The sequence below is a fragment of the Corvus hawaiiensis genome, chromosome 2 (genome assembly GCF_020740725.1).
Source record: "Corvus hawaiiensis isolate bCorHaw1 chromosome 2, bCorHaw1.pri.cur, whole genome shotgun sequence".
Taxonomy (NCBI): domain Eukaryota; kingdom Metazoa; phylum Chordata; class Aves; order Passeriformes; family Corvidae; genus Corvus; species Corvus hawaiiensis.
Window position 1 is genome coordinate 93,263,421 of NC_063214.1, and position 27,365 is coordinate 93,290,785.

General features: G+C 41.2%; 1 protein-coding gene across 1 annotated transcript in view; it reads left to right on the forward strand.

Annotated features, from left to right (window-relative positions):
• Nucleotides 1-582: 582 nt before the first annotated feature.
• The window catches only part of LOC125337015 (sodium/hydrogen exchanger 2-like), a 36,376-nt gene continuing 9,593 nt past the window's right edge, over nt 583-27,365 (forward strand). The window contains exons 1-9 of the mRNA XM_048326248.1: nt 583-880; nt 6,390-6,853; nt 12,130-12,380; nt 18,966-19,183; nt 20,537-20,739; nt 23,303-23,392; nt 24,712-24,782; nt 26,223-26,384; nt 26,978-27,074. Of these exons, the coding sequence (XP_048182205.1) occupies nt 598-880; nt 6,390-6,853; nt 12,130-12,380; nt 18,966-19,183; nt 20,537-20,739; nt 23,303-23,392; nt 24,712-24,782; nt 26,223-26,384; nt 26,978-27,074 (1,839 nt within the window). The 5' untranslated portion in view covers nt 583-597. The remainder of the gene's footprint in view (nt 881-6,389; nt 6,854-12,129; nt 12,381-18,965; nt 19,184-20,536; nt 20,740-23,302; nt 23,393-24,711; nt 24,783-26,222; nt 26,385-26,977; nt 27,075-27,365) is intronic.

The following is a 27,365-nucleotide window of genomic DNA, read 5'->3' on the forward strand; positions in this document are numbered from 1 at the left end:
GCTTTTAGATATACGTATGTAGAGACTGTATATGTATCTACAGGCGTATCCATATAGAGTGTGTTGACACTTTAGTTTATATAAATATATATGTATGTATTTGTATGACTGCATACGTATCTCGCTTAGAGTAACCTGCAGTTAAAGGAACACTCCTCGGCGCTGCCTACACCTGTGCAGCCCCGTTCATCCTCGCAGGTGCTGAGGGGCAGGAGCTGGTCCCGGGGTGCCCGAGCTCCCCCTCACACCGCAGCACCTGGCGGCGGCCGGGACCTGGACATAGGACCAGGGTCCCTTCCGGGCGCTGCCGCGGAGGCTGCCGGCGGCCGGCCGGAGCCGGGGGCGGCGGGGGCGGCGGGGGCGGTGGCCGGGAGGCTGCGGCGGGGCTACCCCGCGGCTTGGCCCCGCGGGGGCGGCCCCGGGGGCGGCCCGGGGGGAGCGGAGCGCTGCGGGCGGCCGGCGGCGCCGGGCCGGGACTCGCCCAGTCACCGGGGAGGAGGCGGGGCCGGCGGGGCCGCGGCGGCGGCAGGTGCCCGCGGCGGCGGGGATGGTGGCGGCGGCCGGCGCGGGGCTGTAGGGCAGCGGAGCGGGGACGCCATGGGCAGCCGCCGCGGTCCCCCGCGCCCCGCCGCGCCTCTGCTGCCGCTGCCCGCGCTGCTGCCGGTGCTGGCGGCGCTGGCGGCCGGCGCGGCGGAGGCGCGGGCCACCTCGGAAGGGCAGCTGCCCGGCGCCGCGGCGATGGGCACCGGCACCCCTCCGAGCCCCAGCGGCACCGCTTTCGAGGAGACGCGGCTTCACGTCTTCACCCTGGACTACCCCCACGTGCAAATCCCGTTCGAGATCACCCTCTGGATCCTGCTGGCCTCCCTCGCCAAGATCGGTGAGCGGGGCCGTGGGGCGACCCTCCCTCCCTGCCCGTACCTGGCCGGCCGCCGCTCCCGGGGCCGCCGCGCACAGCCGGGCTGGGGCGGTCCGCGGCCGCCGCGGGGGGCGCGGGGCGGGCGGGCGGGGGCTGATGCTCCTCCGCGGAGCGGGATGTCCGGGCGGGATTTGGCTGGCAGGAGTCGGGGTTCTCTCAGTTAGGAAAGGTGCGGAGAAGAAAATAGACGGGTCAGCCCCGGACTACGAGGCCCGTAAAACCCGGAGTTCACCCGGTGCATGACTGACTTTTTCTTGATCTCTCTGCTGTCATTTGAGCACGGTCTTCTTTTTCTTAAAATAACGCCGGATATAATGACAGTCTCAAACCAGAACAACGGATCGATGAAAAGAAAATATTTATGAGGGTAGAGTATGCCTCCTTCTTACTCTGATTTTCCACCATTCACTTATGTCCCGAGAAAGATATAAAAGACAGCACTCTTACGAGTAAGGAAGGGCACCTCTTCCCTCATGTGGAAAACATTTGCATTGCATAGTTTCAATGAGTTTCGTGCAGCTTATACATCATGTTTTTAGTTAACTTCTACGTCCCAAACAGAGAAACGTGTACATCATAATAGTCTAAAAAATGTCAGGTAATGGTGTGCTAGACAGCTATTTAAATTCCAGTAAATCTCTATGAGTTATGAACTTTATGTCTTCTTACCTAGAGGACAATGGAAGGAATAAAGCTCTGGGACCAAATAAGTAAGTTTACTCACACTACAGTTGTTCCATTCAGAACTCTGACTTTGCAGCACAGATTACCTTAAAAAATACCATCATGCTCGTTCTGACAAAATATTTTTATCAAAGTTAAAAATTTTAACCTCTGCTTGTGAAATTTAAATAGACTGTGTCACAAATTCGTCAGTGATCAGGTAATTAGGATTCTGAAAACCCAAAAATTTGTACTCACCTCCTGCCATGGCTAACATTGTGGTTGGAGGCCTGATCCTTGACCCAAGTAACTTGTTCTGCCATCATTATTTCCTGCAGAAATACTGTGTGTTGCAGCCATTAAGCAGGCATGTATCCTGATGCATATATCTTAATGCATTAAAGGTGCATGCTTAGTCTTAAGTATGCACTTAGGTGTTTGCAGAATCAGAACAGAGTTCAAATATGATACACTCAAATATAATATGAACTGTAATAACCAGAAAACAGGGAGTCTGGTAGAGAACTTAGCCCGGTGAGTACTGAAAATTGCTCTGGCTTCTGAGTTTAGATAAAGCAAAAACTCTTGAATAAGCTAAAACTATTGAAAAAGTTTCTGTTTTATTAAAGGTTTTCATTAAAAGGTAAGCCATTTGAAACATGTAAATACACATACAGACACAATAATACATAATTTCTGGAAGACTATACATTCTATCATGATATTTTGCCAGTGCATAGGCATGTAAAGAGTTAAAACAAAAAAAAATGTTGCCTGACTACTTTAATTTTCCAGTGTGACTCTAGTAAGTAAGCAAGCAAACAGCACAGCTGAAGAAAAATGCATATAATTTTAAAAAACTTTCAGTTACACCAAATGAAAGCAAGTGTGGCTAATCTAGGACATGCTGTTGTCAGTGCGTGTGCTCGGAGCAATGAGGGCCAGATCCAGGAGCGGCCCTAGGTGTGGCAGTTCTCAGCTTCACCACACCTATCTGCAGGCGCCCTGACTCCGGGACTGGAATTAGGAACATCCAGTTCTTGCTCCTGGAGCTCTGTCTGTGCTTCCTTATCCAGTGAGTGCATCAGGTAAACCTTCCCAGGTCAGGCTCCCATTGCTCCGAAGTCACGTTCCATGTCAAATTTTCACTGGTTTGTGCCGTCTTTTCTATTGAGGGTAGCCCAGATAGGCAGTTTTGAACTGCCTAGATACCTAAATGGTCCTCTTCCATGTCCTACTGGTTACTACATGTGTCTCGATTCAAAAGGATGAATATGGGTTTCCCAGCCCATGTCACTGCCTGTAGCCCCAAGAGCGGCCCTCTGAGAGAGGAGCCTCTCTGATGCATTCCTCTCCTCATCATTTCCTGCTGGGCAGCACAGGCATCTTGCCCCTGACATGCCAGGCAGCGTGAAATCCACCTCGAGACTCCTGCACTGCCCAGGAAACTTCGGTGCTTAATCTGGCATCACAAATTCCTTTCTGGGGCTAGGCACTGAATGCTTATGCTTGGCACTGCCGAGTATCAAACCTTCATGAACAGATCCCTAAGGTCTTTTCAGCTGTTAAGAGCTCAGAAGATAGGGTCCTGTGTAATAACAGCTCTCTCAGTGTGTGAAAGATCCCAGAGAAAACTCAACTGCAGCACCCAGTTATGAATCTTTTAGCAAATATCTTTTCACAGAAGTGCAGTTTCACCAGAGCTGAAATGTTCCAGTATTTGCTAATTTTTATAGGGAATTTACCTGAAAGGTTTGTCTGATCCTGCCTGTGATCATGTCACTGTAGGCTTGGTTTAGAGGGAGCAAGAAAGCATAAAAAAGGAAAACCTGAGGCTGCCAAGCAGAACTTGAACATTTTGACAAGATACATTTTCACGAAGACATTAAGAACGTGGTGCTTTTTATTCCAGTATAGGACATGAGCACAATTTAAAATCTAATAAACTGCCTTGAATGGAATTATTTTAAAACTACCTCTACTTATTTCTTCTTTTGTGTGTTGATACCAGAGGTGCGTTACTCATGTGCTGATGGACTCCATGAGTATATTAGATGGGACCATTGCACCTGAATATGCTGGAATCTCTAAGTAGTAAGACTAGTATACTTAATGCCCAGTTTTACTTAATTTTTATGCTACTAAACCTACAGAATGTTGTGTAACTGATCCAGATTCCCATTACTTTTATGTTTAATCACAAATGCATGAGAGGTGTTTCTTCTGACAATTGAGCTGATACCCTTCCAACCCTGCTCTCCTGAAAGAAGGTTTAAGCTGTTCAGAGGTACTCATTTAGTGGCATTTCCAGCATCAGAAAGCACTGGAATTCACCCCCCAAAAAAAGGAAACTGGGATTCTAAGGACTTTTAACTTGAAACATACCAAACTTGCACTTTAGGCAAGTGTCCTACTGCCATTTTTGCCATGATATATGGAGGATGTTTACTCAATAAGCATCTTCCATGCTGTTGAAGCTGAGTCACTGCATAATCTGAAGCCCAAGAATAGGGTCAGAGGAGAAGAAAGCAGCTGTAGTCCTGCATTCAGCGTGAAAGTCTGAGTATTTCTGTACTGCAGGGGATCTGCTCCCGCGGCGCTCCTGACCCTGTGGCTGTGAATCCAGCAGAGAAGGGAAGATGTCCCTCATCCTGCAGGGCATCTGCTACGACTTGATGTGCACTGGATTCTAAATCCTAGCTCTCTGTCTTCAAATCAGGAACCATAGCCTGTCCCTAATCACCCTTGGATACTTTTCACGTAGGCAGGAAGTCTTCCAAGAATTTTGATGCTGTTTACATGAATCAAAAGCATGTTTAGCTTAGTGGGAGACTTTCCATTACCTTTAAGAATGAGGTGGAATCCCAAATCTCTGACAGGCTATGAACTTTCCAGAGTGATTTGTAAAGAGAAAAGAAAAGATTTTAATTTTTTTACTCACAGTAGACATTTCATTCCCATTGCATTACAAGCGGTTGGGACTATTTTTGTTTTCATCAAAAGCTGCATTTACAAAATTTTCCTCCTCTTGAATTTTTATTGAGGAAATGATTTAAAATTTACTTTTGAAGGGTTTAAAAAAACTTTTGGCAAAACCTACTTACTCAGAGGAAACTTCCTGACCATTGAATAGGAATTCTATTTCTGTCACTGCAGAAACTAAGATAAATCATAAAATGTCTATATGGAAGAGGCTGAAAGGTGAAGAGTCAAGTCTCCAACTGCAAATTCTTGATTTTTCCAGGATCGTTACCTGTTCTGCCAAAATAGGACATTGGTGATTCTGGTTTTGAAGAATGGCAATGAATTTGGCAGTCCTTCTAATGAGTCACATAGGCTGTGTTTCTAATTATTGAAAGCAGTCTGTGTTCATTCAAAAAGGAAAAAAAAATGCAACTTGAGGTGCTTGATTTTAAAAATAGTTTTAATAGTTACAGAATATATAAGTAAAAAGTCTGTGGATTAAAACAGCTTTCCTCTTGCTCCTTAACAATTTGTTTTTCCTAATTATAAGTTCAGGCTTTCTTTTAACTGGAAAAAAAATCTATGGTGAAAGGAGAATTAACAAAATAGGTGTTACAAGATACATAACCCCAAAACTGGGAAACTGGATGTAAACTATATGAAGACTGCAGTAGTTTAACTCTTTCGACTACAGGTGGGATTTTTACTGAAATAGTTTTACTGAAATAGACGCCCGTTATTACCACACCCAGTGTTTCCGTGCAGCTCTCATTTAAAATAATTTAAATGCTTTTTAGTCAGGCAGGGATTGTGGGATCTCGTGGGTGTGGATCAATTTCTATATAATTATGTGGGCCAAATATAGATAAGGAGGAGTCTGGAAAAGATTGGCATCGCTGGGACCTGGAATGTGACCTTGGTGCATAAGGTTGATCATTCCATTAGATTGGCCAGAGTAAGCTCCTTCAAAACTTTTCCCATTCATTACCAGAATTATCCTTACAACAGCCAACTTCTATAAGTAACTAGAATCTTTAAATCAAAACTGCATGGCTTTGAGAGTTTTAGAAGGCTAAGTAACATTCAACCTCTAAGTCCGCATTTGTAACCTTTTAAAATTCATTTCTTCAGTACTTTGCATAGATTTTTGTGAGAGAATCCTGACTCTACCACAATTCATATGATACAGAAGAATGAATATAATAATACAGGCTACAACTTACTGTCACTTTATGGAAAACATGTTGATTCTTGTGAAATTAATTTGGCAGCTTCACTAAAAATAATAATTGTATCTGTAAATGCTTCCTCCTTGTTGTAGGGGAAGTGATCATGGGTGACTAGGTGCAGGTCACATGTGCTAGTTCCCCTCACTAGCTTTGAGACTCTGAAAGTAAAAATGAAATTAATGTACTCTTTAAACTCCTTTGTGAAGCTGTCCAGAGAGGAAGAAGTGGTTAGTATGATTTTTTTTCTCTATCTAAATGTAATTTGCCCTAGAGAAGCATTTGGATTGTGTTTCTGGAGGATTCCACATTTAAAAAATTACCCCACAGTTTCACAGAGAACCCTTGCACACAGTTGCTCCATCCAGCCTAGCTCTTAAGTGGAATGTCAACCTATTAATTTGTCTCTCCACCAAATCAACTGAATTAACTGTGCTAGCCAACATATTTGCCTTGACCCATTATGGATGTCCAGTTCAGTCTTTGCAACGAAAATGAAATTGCTCTGCAATCGCTGTTTGTTTAGTATAGAAATAAAGACAACAGAATCCAGAATAATCTTACGGATTCGGTACAAGTAATCATTTCCCTTTCTTGTGTTTGAATTTCCTTTGAAGGCTTTCATCTCTATCACAAGTTGCCCTCAATAGTACCTGAAAGCTGTCTCCTTATTCTGGTTGGATTGCTTCTTGGTGGGATTATTTTTGGAGCAGAGGAGAAGTCCCCACCTGTAATGAACAGTGACGTATTTTTCTTGTATCTGTTACCACCCATTGTACTCGACGCTGGATATTTTATGCCAACTCGTCTGTTCTTTGAGAACTTTGGTACCATATTCTGGTATGCTGTGGTGGGTACACTCTGGAATGCCATCGGCATTGGAATTTCCCTTTATGGAATTTGCCAGATCAGTGCATTTGGTTTGACTGATATCACTTTGCTGCAGAATTTGCTCTTTGGCAGCCTCATTTCAGCTGTGGATCCCGTGGCGGTGTTAGCCGTCTTTGAAAATATCCATGTCAATGAGCAGCTTTATATCCTGGTGTTTGGAGAGTCTTTGCTGAATGATGCTATAACTGTGGTAAGTTACTTGATAAATGATTAATTGATAAAAATGATGAATGATTGTTTACATGCCACTCCATTGTATCTCTTTGTATCTGCTTATTACAGTTTGCTAATAGATGGAAGTCAAGGAGTGCTAATGTGACTATCTAATTCTTTAAACTTTAGATTTAGAAACCACAGTGGTCTTACTGCGTGAGAGTAATGGTAGCATATTTACTGTAGGGATTTTACTACCTGATCACTCTAGTTTCTGTATCTTTGTAATTCTGTTACTTCTGTAATTTGAAACTCTCTGTTTTCCTCACCTGCAGAAATGTTGGGCAGGAAAGGAAGCAGGCCAGTGTGGGTGTCACAGTGTGTTAATGGGGAGGATGGCAAATCATGGAGATAGCACAGGACCTGGCTGAGGTTAATGTTTTGCGTATGCCCATCCACTTGGAGCTGCCCTGAAACCACCAATACATATATCCCAGGCTACAGATAAGACAGCCACCTGGAGGCAGTAATTTCTAATCATTAACTAGCTGAACTAGGATTGTGGTGCTGACCTGAGGACAGCAATCTGCAGATTCCATTATCCCCTGCAGTGTCCCTCATTTGTACCTGATGACACTGTGTCTAGGGCATTACTCCCATTTATCCATGCCTTGAAATCCTGACCATGCCAACCATGTCCTAGCATGCTTTCTGTTTTGTGAGGCATAGAGGCCCTGTTTTTCATATGCTGGAAGGATCAGAAAGATTCGTGAATTGGGTCTGCACTTTCCTGTCTCTGTCCCTGGCTTCTTCTTCCTGTCCCATTCTATGCACAATTGTCCTTCTGTTTTCCCCTTTTCTTGGACTTTGCCTCACCAGTTTTTCCATTTTCTTGGACTTTTCCTCACCTCCTTAACACATGTATATGTCATCATTTATTCTGAGCCTGGTATTGATAAAATCTTGTGTGTCTGTGGGAATACTATATTATTTTTTCACTTACACTGCATGCTTTACCTGAATCTGTTGCTATCCAGTCAGCTGAATTGCATCTCCTCTTATGGGCTTGCCTTAAAGCCTAGCTTTTCTCATTAGCTTATAGTTGGAACTGCCTGCCAATGCTAAAATGATACTTAAGCCAGTCCTGTAAATAAATAGGTGTACATACTGAGTTTCAAAAGGCTTAGCAGTTCAGCCGTAGCAGGGTCTGTCTCTAGTCACTCTTAATGGCCACTTGTGCGATGTCTCTTCATACAAGATTTTTTTCTAGGGGGAAAAGCTCTAGTTATTTAAAACTTGTTGTTTGGTGGATTTTTCCAAACAAAATCACTTTTTTCAATCACAAAGTCAGCCACTGGAGCAGCAATTAGTACTGCATGATTTGCTAGGAAATCCCTTCATCCTGATCACTGGCATATTCATATGTGCTATTTCCCAAAGGCAACTTTCTCTAAACCACCATTTTTATAGGGGCTGGCATGGCAATTTAATGTGTAGCTTTCCTGTAGGCATCATTATTGCCTTCTCTGGAGGTTTCCTTATGGCCTACCTCCCCAGATGCCCTAACAGAGGGAAGATAACCTGAGGAGTCTTTAGGGACAGTCCAGTAATGCACTGGCCTTACATATATTTATGAAGGAGAGAAAGGAATGTAAAGTACCTTTGGTCTTACTTCCTATCGCTTGAAGGTAGCACTTGGACAGAGATCAAGTTGTTTCCACATGCACAGAATTGGTCTGCTAATAGTTCCTTGTTATGTTTTTGCACACCTGCAATCATGTGATTATACCTAAAATGTGACCCAGGCCGTCACACAGATTCCTGGGGCTGCCCTTAGAGGACCTTGCCTTCCCTTCCCATAGCAGGTGCTGCTGGAGCAGCCGTTGCTGGGCTCTCAGCCATGTGCTCTGAGGAGGTGATGTTATGTACTCTCCCTTCCTCTGCCCCTGTTTCACAGGGGGAGCTGATAAAACCCATGACCAGCAGAGCTCAGAACCTTTCAGCTTTCATCTGCTGGAGCCCTTGAGTCCTACCTCCCCTGGCAGGACCTGAAGTGGGATGTGGGGATGAAGTAGGATGGGAGTTGAATGTAGGTTGGCCTTCCATGGAAGCCGCCTAACTCCTATGGCCACTGCAGTATCAAAAACCTGGGGTTACGCAGATAGGCTGTGCAAAACAGGGTGGCTTTACTAAAGGTGCTTTTATTAGAATAGCAGTGTCACCTATGCTTTCCTTTTCAGGGAAGGTGCTACTATACCTTCATCTTGTATAGAAAGAAAGGTGTGTTTTCTCAAGAATATCAGTTCTGCTGCATTTTTCAGATGGTCTTTCATACCTAATAGTTTTTGCAATATGTCTGTGCATTTGAATGTTCCATTTCCCCCACTGGTGGAATTTTGGAGCTTGAATTTGGCAGAGGACAATGTTTGACAATTGGATTCTTGATCAGAGTTGGTACTTTATCAAAAAGCTGTCAGACATAACTAGCAAGGTGATATTAAATGGTAAGATCACAGCTGAGTGTTAGCAGTTCAAACTCCAATTCTGGGCTTAAAATCAGAAAGAAGGAGCCAGCATCATTATAATAATATTATTCCCATGTTAGAAAACATTACAGAAATACTCTGTATTCTGCCTCTGCTGACAACATTATTTTAGAGTGCTTTAAAGTAATTTTAGAATTAAAAACTTAATAACTGAGAACTGAGGAAAATAAGCAATTAGTATTTCAGAGATACTCTGAGACAAGATTAAAAAGTGATCAGTGACTAATATTGCTTGGTGTGACCTTCAGTGAGTTCAGCTGAAGGCTATTGAGTTAATGGAAATCTTGAACGTCAAAAAATTCCCCTGTTCTCATACCAAATGCATTAAAAATGTCACCGGAGTTGGTGTTTAATGCACTTGGAAGTTTAGAGAAAGCTCAGTAAAACTTAACTGCTGTAGAGTGAATGGGAAACGAACCTGATTTTGATCTCATGTGCAACAGTGTAAATAAACAACAATGGGAATGAGGTTAAAATCATGTTCATTACATTCCATAGTCATAGCTGCTGCTTTTACCATGGCTGAGGTACAAAGGAGAAAATTGCTTTTCTTCTTTCAAATAACTTATGGCATTAGACTTGTTATTTATGAAGATGTCTCCATGTGGAGCAACAGGCTCCATTCTATTTGCCGGGGGTATACTTTGCTGTGAAGATGAGGTGACGCTATGGAAAGCCTTGGATAGATAAAATTCTCTGCTTCTTTACAAGAACCTTGCAGTTCTCTTACTTTAGAGGCTAGCCTTGTATATATTTATATAGTTATTTTTTAAAATGTAAAAAATGCTATTTAAAACTCAAATTAAAGAAAATAGTCAGCTTCTGTAATACGTACCAAGAGAGTATTCTGCCAGGTCAAATTCTGCAGGTGTCTTAGAGAAAAACACAACTCTGGGATCGTCCCAAGTTTCAACAGGTGACTCAGGGAAACTCCTTGCACACAACTCAAGTCAACAGTATTCTTCAGTCTGTGATTCAAGGAGTCCTGGGAGTCTGTGGAACAAGAGGACCTTGTAAAGTGACCAGCAAAGGCACTCCTACTGTCAGTAGGTTTAATTCTGGTATACTTCTCTCCATGCAAATCCATAAGGTCCGCAAATCAAAACAGGTGGAAAAACTGTGGAGCCTATGACATTGTTTTCTTGTCCTGCACAGTACACAGTAACATGGAATGGGTCAAAAAGGCTGGGAGTCTGCCTCAGAGAAGCAGGGGGTTTGTCCAGATGAAAAAGGAGACTTCTCCCAAGTGGACTCATCCTGAGAGATCACTGTTATCAAATAAATAGAATCATAATCCTGCTATTATTGTATTTGCTGCTTTGTAATGAAAATTACTGGTAACTATTCTAGGTTTCATTTAACCTTCTATTTTCATGCTTGCTCTGGAATATATTTTTTCTTTTCTGTTTCAGTTCTTTCACTTAGCCCAAACGACCCATAATAAGCCTTGTCTTTGCATTAAACTCTTAGTTCTGTAAGACTTACCCAGTTTTGACTAAGAAGTGCTGAACAGCTTATGTTCTGTCCTGTGAGAGAGAACTAGACTGCAAACATCAGAAATCCTTCCACAGCCACTACTCAACCACCTACTTTGTTAGCACAATGCAAGTACTGATAAAACATTATTCTCTCAAATAGCATTCCTGATAGAGAAACCTGTTTGGTTTACTAAGAAGTCCAGAAAGAAAGCAGAGGTTTAACTCCTGCAAGCTAAGATGACTGGTCTTCACTGGCTTAGCCTGTGAACTCACTGTGGTGGGAATAGGTGCCTGTGACCAAAGTTAGCTCTGTACAAGGGGACAGTGTAGCCATCCTGGTACTGCAGGGCTGGGAGCATACATGCAGCACCAGGGAAGGGTTGAATCTCCCAGGTGAGTCTGCAGATGGGGCAATGCTTTAAGGTTTCTTTATGAGTAACTGATTCCACTGTTTTCTGTTTTGGAGAAACTAAAATACCGGATATTAGAGAAATGTGGACTTTAGGTTGTACTGTTTCCTGTATAAAACAAAAAGGGTCTCTGGCTAAGAAAACGTGATAATCCCATTGACCTAGTTTGTTTTGGAGGATGGTTATAAACACTTTGAAAATTAAACTTGGCAAACACCTGGAAACAGTTTTTTTAATGGCAATGAAATCCAAATCTCTAGAAATATTGGATTCTTAGTGGTCGATAATTTTGAGCAAGAGAGATGGCTTCATGAATACCATGTTTCTTTTACTCCTTGAGGTGCTCACTGTCTGTTCCCAGCTCCCCCTACACCCTCTCCCATCCCACCAGTTTAGATGAATCTGTGGTCTAGTTCAGTACTCTACCTCTCAGTGTCATGTAGATCAAACAGATTTGAAAATAACCTGATTTTTCACTGGTTGTGAAACTGGTGGGTTTTTTTTCTCCTTCTGTTTTATTTCTTTTAATCTGGGGAAAATCTGAAATGGACATTTGTGGAGAAATTAGAAGCTCTGTAAATAAATGAAGAATTAAAGAAGAATTAGATAGATTTATCCTCCTGGCCCCCAGAGTGGCACAGGTTAAGAAATCTGTCCCATTTGCAAAAATGGGAGTAGTTATATTTATCTGTCTTTGTCTATCTCCCCAGTATATATGGATGACAAATACTATGCCAGAGATAAATAACAGCATATCTAAAAAGTGAATTCAAGGTAGATAGAGAAATTCAAGTTCAACTTTTAAGCAGAGGAACATAATGGCATGAAGGGAAATTGAGAATAGTTCAAAAAGATAATGTGCTTTCTTTTTCCTCATAGGTCCTGTACAATTTGTTCAAGTCTTTCTGCCAGATGCGCACAATTAAGGTTATTGACATATTCGCTGGGATTGCTAACTTCTTTATAGTGGGGATCGGTGGAGTATTGATTGGAATCCTTTTGGGATTTGTAGCAGCCTTTACCACCCGTTTCACCCATAAAATCCGAGTGATTGAGCCACTCTTTGTCTTCCTGTACAGTTACTTGTCATACATAACAGCTGAAATGTTTCATCTCTCGGGCATCATGGCGTAAGTACCCCAAACTTCAGTAATCATAGCATCCAAGTAAGAATGCCAAAGGAAATTGGAGAGAGGATCAGATTTTGCAAACCTTGCCATGTGGCATTGTTCCACAGTGCATGGCAGAGTTACTGGCTTGAGGATTTCCGGCCTCTTCCCTCCCGCTTCCACCCCATTCTCTCAGCTTGCCACCACACCAGCTGTGTCACTAAAACTGCTCATGGCATCACATCATAAGCCATATCCTTGAAATGTTCCAAGTTAAAAATATTCACTTGTATTTTCAGTGGGCTTATTTTTAACCCAGGTCACTTTGGTGACCTGTGTCCTCATGTGACCTTTCAACTAGTCATAATGGCATGGGTGAGGAGTGGCCCATGGTGCTGTAGGGGCAGTGGTGGCAGGGAAGGTGTGGGAGTGGTAGCAGGGAACTTCATGAGCTGGCTTCACTTTTGATGCCAATATATTGTGAACCTATCTTTAAAAGTTAGTCATGTGAGCAGCCAGTAAGTACCATTCAATGAAGACAATGTATATATCATTAAGGCAAACTCCTGCTGGATTACAGGCACAATAAAGATTGGGTGAATGTAAAATTTTCAGTCCTATGGTGATATAATCCTATAGTTTAGTATCTTGATACGTGTGCCTGTGTGTTACAATGTTCTCTGTATGCATCATTATGTATAAAATAATATTTTTCTTCCCACTTCCAACAGATAGAAATATTTTCACTTCTGGTTTTCCACTCTTGGTCTTCAGTAAAAAAAGAGCACAGCCTCTCTCTTCATTCTGTTTATACTGTAACAACTTCAACATTAGAAAGAGCCTTTATGACATTTGATATGCTTAAATGTTTTGCTCTGGTTCCAAGTAATATTTTTAAAGCCGACTTTCTTTAATGAATTTGTATTGTTCTAGTGGCAAATATGAGTCATTCAAGCAATAGGAGCAGAGCTTTTTCTGCAAGCTCAGATGTTACTGCTGAGTATCACTAATACTTGATAATACCTCACCTGATTATTATCTTCTAGGCAAGTGAAGATAGGTTTAATATCATAGTCATGCCAGTATAAGGTTTTCAGGGGCTGGGAGGCGATTTACAAGGAAACTTACAGGTGATGATTATACTTATACTGATTTCAGTAGTATAAAAATAGGAATATGCCATGAAACAACAGGGGTTGGAACTTTAATGTAAGTAAAGAGCTAAAGATTGCCTGGGTTTCTTCCTCTGATATGAGCCTAAATAAAGCACCATATGCATCCACTTTGACCGAGTTCATAAATGTGCCATCTCTTTTCATAGCTTCTATTCATAGCATTTGTGTGGTTTCCAGTTTCCTCCACCTCTTAAGCCAAATGTCCTTGACATCCTATGATCAAATACTTAAAGGGTTTCTGAACGAAAAACGTGTGGCTAAACTGTACATGGAAAAAGTTGTGGCAGTGTTTATGAAAATACTGATTTGGACCTGCTGCATCCAGGACACAAAGGAAAGGGCATGGTGGGTCTGCTGGAGGGTCAGTGGACCCACCACATGCCAGTGCCTGCCACCAGCAGACCAGTGCTTCCCACAGCACTAACAGCCTATTCATTTTCATTTGTGCAGTGGCCCCTGAGTGGGTGCAGAACAGAAGAGGAAACACAAAGTATTTTTGCCCTCAAACAGCACGATAGAAAATGAGTTATCTTTAAAATGTTCTGTCCATTTTTGACTCTAAGCATACTTTGTAATTGCTGACAGAATTGTGTACAGCAGTAACATCCCGGCTGAGCCAGAAGGGCTCTCTGCTGCCATGTAGGGTCTCAGCTGCTGTAAGCCATAAAGCCTGTCCCATCCCAGCAGTGCTGCTGAGAACCTTGGAGCTCCTGCAATCTCTGCATCCCCTTGGAGTAAATCTACCCTGTTCTTTTCACATTTCATTGGCCTTTGAACTACAGAGAGTAATTTGCTCTGTGTCACAGTGCAAAAACACACACCAGTGTTGAGTTCCCTGTCGTTTTCTGCAGCGACTGACTCATGTAAGGATTGCTTGGGTCTGACTTAAAAGTCAGCCCTCCTTTGAGAAGGTAGTTGGAGCAAATGACCTTGGAATGTCCTTTACAAACGAGATTGTTTATTTATTACTTGCTTCTCTGGCCCTTTACAGTTCAGCCTATGAGGAATAATTGCCTGGTCTCCCCTTTTTCACCCATATCCACGAGTCTGTTAAATTACTGATTCCCAGGTTTATAAAGATACTCAGTGAGACCTTGTGGTTACATGCTATACCATACTTTAGGGGAAGGACATGAACAGGAACGTACAGTGTTACCAAATAAATAAGATACTTACATGGATTGCCTCATTCCTGGGCAAGTAGGAATTCACTAGCAGAGGAATAGAAGGGAATGAAAAGCACTTGTTCCTCTTCTGATAAGTCTGTGTACTCATTCTAAGGACAAACGATTCTTGAAATGTCCGTATATAACCCCTGCTCTAGGTTACTTGGCTGAAATACTGAAGGGACTGAACCATGTCCCTGCAAGCAGCAGTGAGAAAATCTTCAGAAGGAGAGGAAAGAGTTTCTACTGTAACTAGAGCTGGGTGTGAATGAGGATCTCAGGTGTAAAACATACAGATGTGAATCTGAGCTTTATTCGCTTGCTTCCATTTCTAATTATAGTGCTGCATTTTCTGCTTACTAATTTCTCATAAAGGCTGTGAAGCAGCAGAACTTTTAATATAGGTTTGGTTTTTTTTTTTTTTGCAACAATAAATTAGCAGGCAGAAAGGAGCAAACATTGAAACTACTGTAAGTTTAGTAGGTCAAGGAAACTTGAGGATTGAATCCAGTGGCCTAGTTTATTGCAGTCCTGACAGAAACTGTACTGTTTATACAGTGAGACTTTTATTCTTCAGAAGTACAGAATGTTGCAGGTTAATTGCAATGAAGTGCTTTTCCCTTCCCCTTCTTGACCAAGGCAACTACTCAGGTCACAGAACTGGAAGCCAGAATTAATGTATGTGGATGAGAAATGTAAAATAAAACACATCTAAGCTTTGGCTTTGATTATTGTGACAGTAAAAATTTGGTTTTTGAAGAACTTATTATAATAATGTACATAAAATCTTGCATAAAGACATTGGTTTTATATTAAATTCTAACACTATGTCCCCACACAATTTTCAAATGAAAGAGACTTCAACTTCTTTTTCTAATGTAAAAAAATACTCTAAAGAAATATCTGATTCAAAGTGAGCAGTGATTAGCTGTGGAATATTACTTACCTGAAGAGTAACAATTAATGTACTGCTATATTTGTTATAGCATTGAACAACTCCTCAGTTGCTTGACACTAATTGAATGAATGCAAAATGTGCCTGAAAATAAGAGTGTTGTCCCTTTAAGTTCTAGTGGTTAAGCAAGATAGGTGTTTTAAGTTACAGCTTGCAGGGATTCTGATTAATATGGTGACAGATTCTTATCAGACATCTATTTACAGTGTCTCCATTACCTCAGGTTCCAAAAACAAACCATGTCCAGAGAATGCTTCCCCGCTCCCCATGCTGCAGGGCTTTCCTACATTACTATAATCATGAAAACGTTTTATTTTAGGAAGGTAATAAATAGTACTGCATGTTTTGTTGTGCCTTTGATGCAGACCTGACAGTCCTAATGCTTCAGGGCACTAAGCTGCTGCTTTGGGACTCTGAAATGACTGTGGCCCTAGAAATGGCTGTTTTGCAGCCCACCCACTGCCTTCTTGCTCTTTTGCATTTTCTGCCCCTGCAGTTGCCAGCTCCACTGAGTGTGCCATCGGCTGGAGCAGCCTGACTGCATCAGACTTGTTACACTTGTGCAGATAAGCAGTGTACCCACAGGGGAGCTGTCATGACCCATGGCATAGCCTGAGATGTTTGTAGGTGTGTCAGTGCAGCCTATGGCTTGTGAAGAACTGGTTTGCCACTGAGTATGAGACTTTTGGAGGGTCAAAGTGTTAAGTAGATTTGAGAAGATTTGCGTATGTGCTTTTGTGGTTGATCGTCAGAACTATGTGCAAACTGAGGAACCTGGGAGTGTTGACAGCTTCTGGCCTTGAGTGCATGTCCTGCTTCTTGTCAGGACAAAATACGTGCATGGCCCAGGTCCTCTCCCGCTTTCTTCCTCAGGCACATAAGTTTGTGGGATTTGTTGTAAGTCCCCAGTCTGGGCAACTGAAGATTCCAACAAAGAGGACAGCTGGGAAAAGCATCAGTTTGTCAGTATTGGCAAAATTTCAGGACTTCTGTTGTCCCAACCACATGCTCAAACTGGAAAAGTTACCTTAACTACTTAGAGTATCAGGGAGAAAGCTTGCGTGCTTATGAAATCGACATTGTATCTTCCGCAGTGGAGCCTGTGTAACCAGGATGAGCTCTGCTTCCCCGGCAGTGTGCTACCTGTGGACCACAGTGGATCTTTCTGTTTAGGACCTTGGTGAAATCAGCTGGCAATGAGGAGAGGGCTGACAATTTTATCAGTCCTAAATATAGATGGGGGTCTGGGACAGTCTCAGTGAGGCTTTCTTCCTTCTTAGACTTGAGTTTTCTAGTGTTGGAGCTAGTCTTTACATGGCAATGGACATTTTATTTTGTGCTGACTAGATCTGCTTCTCTATCACCAAGTATAGGTGGACAAAAATGCAGAGTGAAGGCCAGGTCAGGTGCATTATTCTGCCTGTATTTGTAAGCCACTATCTGCCCCATCAGACTGCATCTGTCCCCATATCACATCCTCTTCCTTGGGTTTTATTCACTCTGATGTACATTCAGGGCCTCTTCTGCTTGGGAGAGGTCAGCAGAGTACACTGTGTTTGCTCCCAGTGTCCACATGTCCTCCCAGGCTTGTCCCTCAGAAGTATTGTTGCTCAGGCACTTTGGGGATGTAGATGTGGCTCCATGTAAGAGAAGGAAACTTCTGGACAAAACTAACTTTAATTAATCAGGAGAAATGTGTTCAGAGTCTGGCAGTGACTATAACCCGAGCTGATGCTATGGGCTCCCTCTTGCAAAATGCTAAGGAAGTTCACTATATGAAGGTCCTTTTGAAGTTACTGCTGCTTCTGGGATTTCTGCTGTTCTGCCATTTAAAAAAAAAAAAAAAAAAATCCTTATTTTGAAGAAAGAGCCCAGGCAAGTGTGTTCATAATGTCAGTGAGGTTTTTTCTGAGCTCTGCCCCAGTCTGCCTGTCCATTTCCATTCACATTCAGGGGTGTTTGATTCAGAGTGCTTCAGAGATGGGGCTCTTGGCTTAGAAGCAGGACATGCTCAGTGGAAGAATTTCTGCAGTGAGGTCTTCACAGAACTTGGGAGATTTCAAGAGAAATTTTCAGGGATGCTAGAAAACCTGCCCTCCTCCCCCATGAGAGAGAGAAGTGTAGAGATTTCAGCATGAAGAAATATCCCCTATGTTAGCAAATAATTATAAACTGAAAACCTGGTGTAACTGGAATACATAAGCGTGGACAAGTTGGCTGTATTCAGAGAGACAATGTAAATACATCTCTGTTTCTCTGTTTAGATTTAGTGTGCATAGTTTGACTGAGAACCCATACATAGATATGTATAATGTTCTTAAGTGGGAATCAAAGCAGATGTTGTTGCCCTAGAAAGTAGAACGACAGCTGTTTCACAATGTACCTTGCCTTAGTTGTCCACCCTGATAATTACTAGTCAACTTAGACTGTGCTTCCCTATACTGAGACACCACCTTGAGGTTATCCTCCAGCCAGCTCTGCTAATTACCCTTGAACTGGTAAATGTGTAGCTGAGTGGTCCTCAGCCATCCCTGTACCGTGGGCAGCCGTATTCAGCAAATGATGTACAACCAGTAATGTCATTCTTTGCTTTTCCTGAGGATTAACAAACTCTGTTTGCTAACACAGAAAATGGACTTGTAGATGTATTTACAGTAAGCCCTTTCTTTCCTCTCATGTATCAGCTGAGATGCCCATTTCATTCATTTGTAGATGCTTTAAATGTGCAGCAGCACCTGTGTGATTTCTGGTGGTGTTTTTCTCTTATTCAGCCCTATGTGCAGGCAGAGCAGGCCTGAACTGGTGAAGGATGACAAATTGTCTGTAGCCTTGCTGCTTACTTTGCTTGGACGAGGAGCTGACTACTGTCACTGCCATTGAGGTGGGACAACTGCTGGTATGGAAGGAGGGAAGTCCTGGCCTGCCCCAGGATGTGCAGTTTCCACCCTGTCTAATGTGCCTCAGCAGCAAAAGATGCAGCAAATCCTGTTTGCCAAGGCTGTCCCTATCTCTCCTCATTTCTGCCTCTTTCAAAACAGAGTTGAAATGACCCCTGCACAGATCATGTGCATTTAGTATGTGAAAAAACCCTCCATACACTGATGTCTTCTCAGAAAACTTCCCATTGCAGAAAAAAAATCGTGCCCAAAATTGTAGGTTCACCAAGCCTGTAAATTTGAGATTGGTTATTGAATAAGTTACGCTTTGCATTTTAAAGAGAGCTATGGAAAATGAATAATATTATGTAGATATGAGAGAGGTTAAAAAAAACATAAAGCCAATGAAATATGGGATAATGTTTGCCTTTTAGGATTACAGCTTGTGCCATGACCATGAATAAATACGTGGAGGAAAATGTTTCTCAGAAATCCTACACAACAATAAAATATTTCATGAAGATGCTGAGCAGTGTCAGTGAGACTTTGATCTTCATCTTCATGGGTGTGTCTACAGTTGGGAAGAACCATGAGTGGAACTGGGCCTTTGTTAGCTTCACCCTCCTCTTCTGTTTAATCTGGAGGGCACTGGGTAAGCAAGTCTCAGACTATGGGTCGGTATTCTTTGCAAGTGAAATGTTTTACCTCTTGTCAAGTAGAAAATGCCAAAACTTAGACAGAGACCGATCAGTTTGTAGAGTGGTTTTTGTATTAGTAACATGCAAGGTGAACTTCCACCTTTCCCCAAAATGGAACCTAAAAATCAGTTTTGTCCTGATCCTGCCCATCTAAAAGGAGAGGCAGTCTGCTTGTTAATCACAATACATGTATTTAAGTAAACATTTATTTACAAATAAGCAAATTTTGGTGGAAAGAACTAGCAGTCATACAACAATTAAAAAGTTTGTGGGGTTTTTTGTGGTGCTTTTTTTGTGGGGTTTTGTTTTTATTTGATTTTTTTCTTTGTTTTTGGTTTTGTTTTGTTTTGAATTTATGTTTACTAGCTTTGGGATTTTCCCAGTCATTGACATAAATAGTATCAAACCAGGAAATGCTGTAATTGAAGTGTTCAGGTATATATTGCAAAGACAAACCTCCTGTAAGAAACTGTTCAATCCCTCCTGAATTTGCAGAACTAGCTCTTTTTCTTTTACCTAGAGAACTAAGTGTAGGGCAGGCTGGTAGGTCTTAAACCTGCTCCTTTGCCCAGCTTCATCTGAAATTATTCAGTCCCTCAATGTACAAAGGTGGGTCATGCTCAAATCTGCAATCCTACATTCAGCTCCCAGTTCTCTTTACAGAGCAGAAATTTGGACTATATTTCTACTGCGCCTGCAACCCCAGAATTAATATTTTATGCTGAAAAGCAGCCAAACAGCCTGGTTACCACCCAGCTCTTGCCCCCCCCTGTGCTTGCTCCCTTCACCTGCCTGCACTGGTGTCTTCTCCCCCATCCCCAGTCCTGCATCCTTCCTGTCTGTGTTAGTAAAATTGAGTGAATAGGAGTTTGCAGGATTCTAAGCACAGATTGATGGAAGGGACAAGCCAGTTTTTAAAATCACCTCAAATCCTATTAAAAAGCAATTAGGAGTCCTGGTCTATACTGACAGAGAATTATTGCTGTTCTAGAGGTGCAGTCTAGTAGATAGCTGTCTTGTGGAGATCTATTAGCTGCTTCAGGTCCTAAATCCAGCTGACCTGAGGTGTTTAGCTCGCTAAATATGTTTAAGATTATGTCCCTAAGGCTGTTTAATTTAGTATTATGGTATTTTCAGGCTGCTAAGTAATGTTTCATTTCTTCAATAATATATATTGAAGAAGCAAATAAAAGTTAAGGAGCAAATAGAAGTGTTTCTAAACAAGTATTAGCATCATGGGCTACTTCTGTGTAATTTAAGTTCCCTTTTTTTCCCCTCCTCTTTATATTTCTGTTTTTTTCCCTCAGGTGTTTTTGTTCTGACTCAGATCATTAATGTATTCCGGACAATACCTCTCACTTTTAAGGACCAATTTATTATCGCCTATGGAGGTCTTCGAGGAGCAATTTGTTTTTCGCTTGTATTTCTGCTTCCTCCTGCTGTGTTTCCCAGGAAGAAATTGTTCATCACTGCTGTTATCGTGGTGATATTCTTTACTGTTTTCATTCAGGTAGTACCTTTCTTCTCCTGGACTTCTTCTTTCTCAGACAGGTTGTAAATAAGCCATGGGTAGAAAAAAAAATGTGCTAACTTACTGTAAGGAACATACTTGAAGGTATTCACCATAGTCATAGTAGAAAAAATGCTATGCATACCACAGGCAGGTAGCAAAAGTATGCCAGATATTAAGTACTTATGCTAACATATAAGTAGTATTAAGTATTTAAGACTAGTGGGGTTGGAGTAGAGATAAAAGATAATCTGGGTACAGCTCCAGCACTAATTCTTTTTTTAGAATGTTTAAATGTGTGTGGATACTCAGGAGTTCAGTGTTGGATACAATGCACAGTGAGTAGGGAAAGACACTAAGGGCCCAGACAGGTGAATTGGAGTCTGGGTGTTAGGAAGTGATGCTGCAAACCAGCTGGACATCCCTAAAAAAGCACCAAGTGTGTGAAAGGACATGAAGAACTTGTCTTTGGTGACCACCTGGCCATGGAGGTCTGGTCAAGGGCGACCAAGAGACTGAAACCTGCAAAATGTAGAGGAGGCCAAGCCTGTCAAATAAACATATCAGACTAATCATTATCCAGAGCAGTGAGAGACATGTGAGTGGCTACTAATGAAATTTCAGATCTGTGGGAAAAAATGTAGAATTTTGTTACTCTGCATTTTACATGGAAAAAGGTGCTGTGGGAAGAAAGTATCTGTGCTCCTGCTTGGGAAAAGGGGCAAGGTGGAGGTCAGTGAGTTGATTTATGAAAACTGATTTTGAAGGACAGAATAATTTAAAATATGGAGATAAATGGAATGTGCTATGAGATGCAGCATGATTTATCAAAGAAAAACCTGGTATCATTCTTTCATAAGGCAATTTATTTTCTAGAGTAAACTCATTTAACTGGACTATTGTAAAATCTTTGGGGAGGGGGGCTACAGAGGAGATTGTTGATGTAACTACTCATTAAACTGAGGTTTAGATTTACATTAGGATGACTGTAAAATGAATGAGGAAGGAGCTGACAGTTTCTCCTTTAAATGGAAATAGAAGCAGATTGTCCTTTGGGTCAGAAAGGATCTCTGGGGGTCTCTAGTCCAACCCTGGGCTCAAAGCAAGGCCACCTTTAAGTTAGATGATGTTAATCAGGGCCATTTCAAGCTGAGTTCAGAGTATCTGATGGATGGAGATACCCCAGCCTCTCTGGGCACCTTCTTGAGTGTTCAGCCACCCTGGCCTGATAATAGCCTAACGAGATATTATTAAAGGAATTCCTCAAGGATAAGTTAATACTCTTGTTAATTGACGATGGCACATAAAGGTAGGAGGTTTTGTTGCTGATGTTTCTTGATGACAGATTTTGAAAAGTGTTCTCAGTGTAACCATGAGATAGAGTATCCTGTAGAAAGAACTGAGGGCCAATATGAAAGGAGCCGAATGATATTGAACAGTAATATGTGCAAATGTGTTCTTGCTAGGACTTTCTTACTAGGAATTTCTCTTGTGAAATGGGAACCTTGCATTTGGAAAAAAATAGAAAGGGAAAAAGATACAGGTGTACTAGTTGGTAATGGGGTAGATTTTAAGTCAACAATGCAGTGGGGACAGAAGAAAGGCAAATCTGATCTTAGGGCATACTGAGACAGGTATTTCCATTAGGGCATAGTGGCACGTTCTGGAGTGATCACGGGACTGTTGAGCCTGTCATGTGAAAGGAGACCAGGATGCCTTGGCCTTAGCAAGATGAAGGAGAAGAGGGACTATAATTACTGTTTATATGAGGGAGTGAACACTGTTTAAACTAAAAGGACAAATGTTGGCACAAGAACAAAGTGGTACACAGTGACCATGATGCAATTAAGAAGCAGCTTTCTAATTGCCAGAACAATAAGGTTCAAGATGAGTGTTCCATTATGAGCAATGGGGCAAAGAAACCTAACTACTTTTAAGATAAAGCTTGATTCATTTACGAAAAGAAATGTGACCACGTTGTCTGGGATAGTAGGGACTGATCTCAACACCACAGGAGGTTCATTCCTCTCCCCTATGCCAGTGTGTCTATACAAGTAAACAAATTATCTTAATTCTTCCACAAATAATTGTTCAAAACCATTATATCATTCAGGGATAGCCAAAATGTTTTGTTCTTTCTCCGAGAATGGTCAGGCAAGGACACATATTTACAAAAAACCTTAGTGTCATGATCTTAAATATCAATAATAGTACTGTTTACATATCTTTGAATACCTATTTTGGAAGTAATCACTTAAAAAGAGGACTTTACATGTTCACTTTGAAATTATGGGGAGTCAGTTTATTAGTTCATGTTTTTCTAGCACATAACAAAACTGAAAAAAAAAAGTTTATAATTACTATGAATGGGATAGGTGATGTATTCCTGATAGGTTCAGTTAGGTTGACCATCTTGGATTCCTCAGTTCTAGGGTGCCCCTTTCTTCCTTCCGTTGCATTAGTGGAGTCTGAGCTGACAAGGGCTTCATAGCTAAGTGCAAAACCTGCTAATCAAAAGAGTGAATTAATTTTTATAATTAGTGTGTTCTTTTTGTCTTCACAGGGAATAACAATTCGCCCACTAGTGGAGTTTCTTGATGTCAAAAGGTCAAATAAAAAGCAGCCTGCTGTCAGTGAAGAAATTTATAACAGGGTATGTTGCAGCCTCAGTATCGTAGGTGAAACTCTTGCAGAGATGAAATTCCTAGTCATGTTCGGAAAGACAACTATTCGTCATACAGTATTATGGAGGGGTTGTACTAGATTTCTTTTTGATAGCTGTTATAAGCACAATAATTGTAAAGCTTATATTTAACTTTCGGCAATTACCAAAATTATTGTTACATATCATTATTTTGGAATCTCTCACTTTCTTAATTGTTCAGATCTTGAAGTAAATTAACTTTCTGTAGTCTACTTCACACATGAGATACATGTTATTTTATAATTTGGCTACATCAGGAAAACTTTGGCTTTATTTAATTACATTACACTGCATTTGAGTTAATCTAATTAAACAAATGCAAACTTCCCTTTAACACACTGTTAAACTTACCTAAGTCTTACATCATCAACCTTTTTATGGATGTATGTTTGGTACATGTGTGTCTCCAATTGCTGCGGATTATTAGCCATGCATCTTCTTGAATGTATTTCTCCTTCCAGCATACCTGAGGCAAGTGGCTTGAAATTTCAAAAGTGAGGAATAGTAAGGCCCACATTCAAGACAGAAGCCAATCTAGGCATCTAAATGTCTGTCCTTTCAGAGCTTATCCTTTGGACATACCTACTAGGGATTTTCCGTGAGACTGAGAGACCCCTACTGTGGTTCCTGAATTAAAAGCAAAAGTGTTGCCTCTGTGATCAAGTGAGACCTTAGCTGAACCTATTCAGTTTTTCATAATTAATAATAGAATCATAATAATTCATAATAGGAATAGTGTGTTTCTAATATTAGGTGAACAGGGTGCTTTAAAATGAGGCTAGACCACAAATTCCTAAAATAGGAGCTCAGGACCTAATGCTGGCTCTCAGTTCTGTCTCTGCATCCTGAGGGCTAGTGCTGATGGGGGGAGCTTCTGTCCACTGAGATTCTCTTCTCCACAAAGTCATACTTGCCTCACTGTCAGGCCTGGGGAAGTTCCAGGCATATCACTGAGTGGTTAGGGAATTTCAAATAAGTGAAATTATGGGAAAAAACCTTACTTTCAGGCAGGAGCTGAGCAAGATTGACATTGAGGAAATTAGCAACTAACTTCTGTCCTTTTGGGGCTGTGAGCTAAGGAAGATCCAGGGGGAAAGAAACAGATTCTGTTTTTGAGCTTGGTTTGGACTGCATTTTGTAAGACTGGAGCATTGTTCTGAGCTGTGACTAAATGTTTCTGTTTTAAAGTAAGTTGGAAACTAAAAACGTCTAAAGACAAGCCAAGTGATGTCTATAAGTTTATGTAATGAACCAATGTTTTCCTTTAGTTCTTTGACCACGTGAAGACTGGAATTGAAGATGTGTGTGGACACTGGGGTCACAACTTTTGGAGAGATAAGTAAGAGTGGCATTTGAAACTCTTTGTTATACAGGAGAAGTTGAAATGGCTCAGCAGCAACAAACAAAGGCTGTTGGGCATCATATTTCATTTTCAGCATTTATTCTTGAAAGTGGATGGTTGTTTTTAGAACATGTGGGTTTCAAAGGGAAAGTAGCAAAACAATGTCTTTTACTAAACCACAAGCAAGTAGAACAGAATAGCCAGCTGGGAAGAAAGGCAGCCTTCTGATCCCAGGGTGAAGTATGGTACCTTCTGAGGGTGCACGTTTCTGACTGTTGCAGAGCGTTTCCTGTATGTCTGCTGAGCCTTTCATCCTTCCCAGCTGTCTTCCTGCAAACTGTATTTCTTAGGGGAGTTAAGTGACGGGTTAGTTTCCTATTTGATGGCAAACATACAAAAGCTTTTGGATTTCCTCTAGAAAGATCAATGCAGCAGCTTGCATGAGATACATGCGACATCCTAATGGCAGGCAGCTCCACAGTTCTCGATGCTTTTACTTAAGACTTAGTATCAGTTAAGAAGATTACCTGAATAATTCATATTTTTACTTTATCTGCTGAATCGTCATCTTCATTAGGTTGGATCTAATTCCTTTTACACCTAAGTTCTTTAGACCCAAAGCATGGGCACTGCTCATCACCCTCTAGTTGCTGCTCCAAGAAGAATTTAAGTGTTTTATATAAAGAGAGAATAGCACCAGCAGGAATGGCTGAGGAGAGCTCTCTCCAAATGACTTTGGGGCAATACAGTGAAGACACTTTCCCGACGTGGGTACAACTTTTGTGACATGGGTACAACTTTTCTTTAGTCAGCCTGGTTCTCCTCCAGTCTGTGTGAGATCTTTAAAGAAAAGGTTACAGAGCAAAGGAGAGTCCCAACTCTTCATGAACTTTACACCCAAATTCAAGAATAATTTCAGAATGTCTGTAGGGCAAAATATTTTCTGACAAACAAAATCAACACCAGCTGTAATCAATATTTTTTCAATAAACATCCAAGAGGGTGCAGTTGCTTTAGAGAAAGGAAGAACTTCTAAAGTTTTAAAAAAGCAGGCTAGAATTTCAAAGAAAAAGCAGTTGATACAAATTTTGGCCTTTTATTTGTTATTACAGTAAATATTTAATGTTCTCTTTGTCTTGATGAAAACACAGAATTAAAAATAATATTTTCTAATAATACAGAATACCTGAAAGTTTAAAGTTGCTTCTAGGGAGACTGTCCATTAACATATGAACAAAAACACAAGTTAAGACTATCTATCTGAAGTGAAGTTGACATTGACCCTTTCTTAGGTTACTCAGCATTAGGTTGTTAACATGAACAGACACATTCCCAGAGAGTAAAGTCCTTTAAAATTTCATTAACTACAATATATTGGCTTTCCTTAACTATGCACAGTAAAAATTAACTGGTTGGGCTGGTTTGCCTCATGTACAGGTTTAAAAAGTTCGACAATAAATACCTGCGAAGACTTCTAATCCGTGAGAACCAGCCCAAATCCAGCATTGTTTCTTTATACAAGAAGCTAGAAATCAAGCATGCCATTGAGATGGCAGAGAGTGGAATGATAAGCAAGGTCCCATCATCAGTGTCTCTCAGGTAAGCAAGCGATGCCAGCATGGCCAAGCATCTCAGCTGGGTCTCATAATTTATTTCACAGCCCGGGCTGTAGGCAGGATAATCACTTTGACTTAGGATACTTTGTGTCCTAATGTCACCAGAACAGTAAGAGGATGTGAAACAAGAGCCTTTCGCCTGTAGCTTCACATGAAGTGCTGTGTTCTTCCCGGGTATGTAGTTTTACTGGGACAGCTGCTCACTGGAACACTGATCTGCTGTGTAGAGTGGAGGTGGACTTGAACATGTGCCTGCCTGTGCTGAGAATAGCTACAAGGGAAGCCTGAGGGGCATTTTGAAAAGTACCTAAATAAAACTTACAAATTATTGTAATTTATGTCACATTTTGGAGATTTAGTTTTGTGTCTTATCACTGAATCAAATGAAATCAAGATTTCATTTATACATGTTGCATTTTCATATATTAGTTGATTGTTTTGAAATGTTGTTTCCAGCTCTAACAAAGGAAATAATTCCAATGTCATTCCTGACCATAAAAATAAAAACATTCTTGTCTCTCTCCATCCCTCTCTCTTTCTTCCCTATTTTCCTTTTTTTTTTTCATTCTGTCACAGTGACTATCATGAAGGAAAGATAAAGCCACTTTCTCCCACTGAAATGGAAAACATGCGAGAAATACTGACAAAGAATCTCTACCAAATACGACATCGAGTAAGGATGAACTTTTGCCTACTTAAATATCCTACTGCTCTTTGAATATACTGATTATCTTCCTAACACATCTTTGAGCTAGTACATCTGCTCTATCATATAATAAAAATAATGATCTTATTTACTTCTGTTGCCTTGAATCCATATTCTGTCATATATACAGTAGCATATTCACAATCCTTTGTATAAATACTTACTTGATCTTATACTATTGATAAGGCTAAATGTTTTTGTCTTATTACCTCCAATACACCTACAGTATTAGAGCAGGATCATAGGTGCCAATTCAAG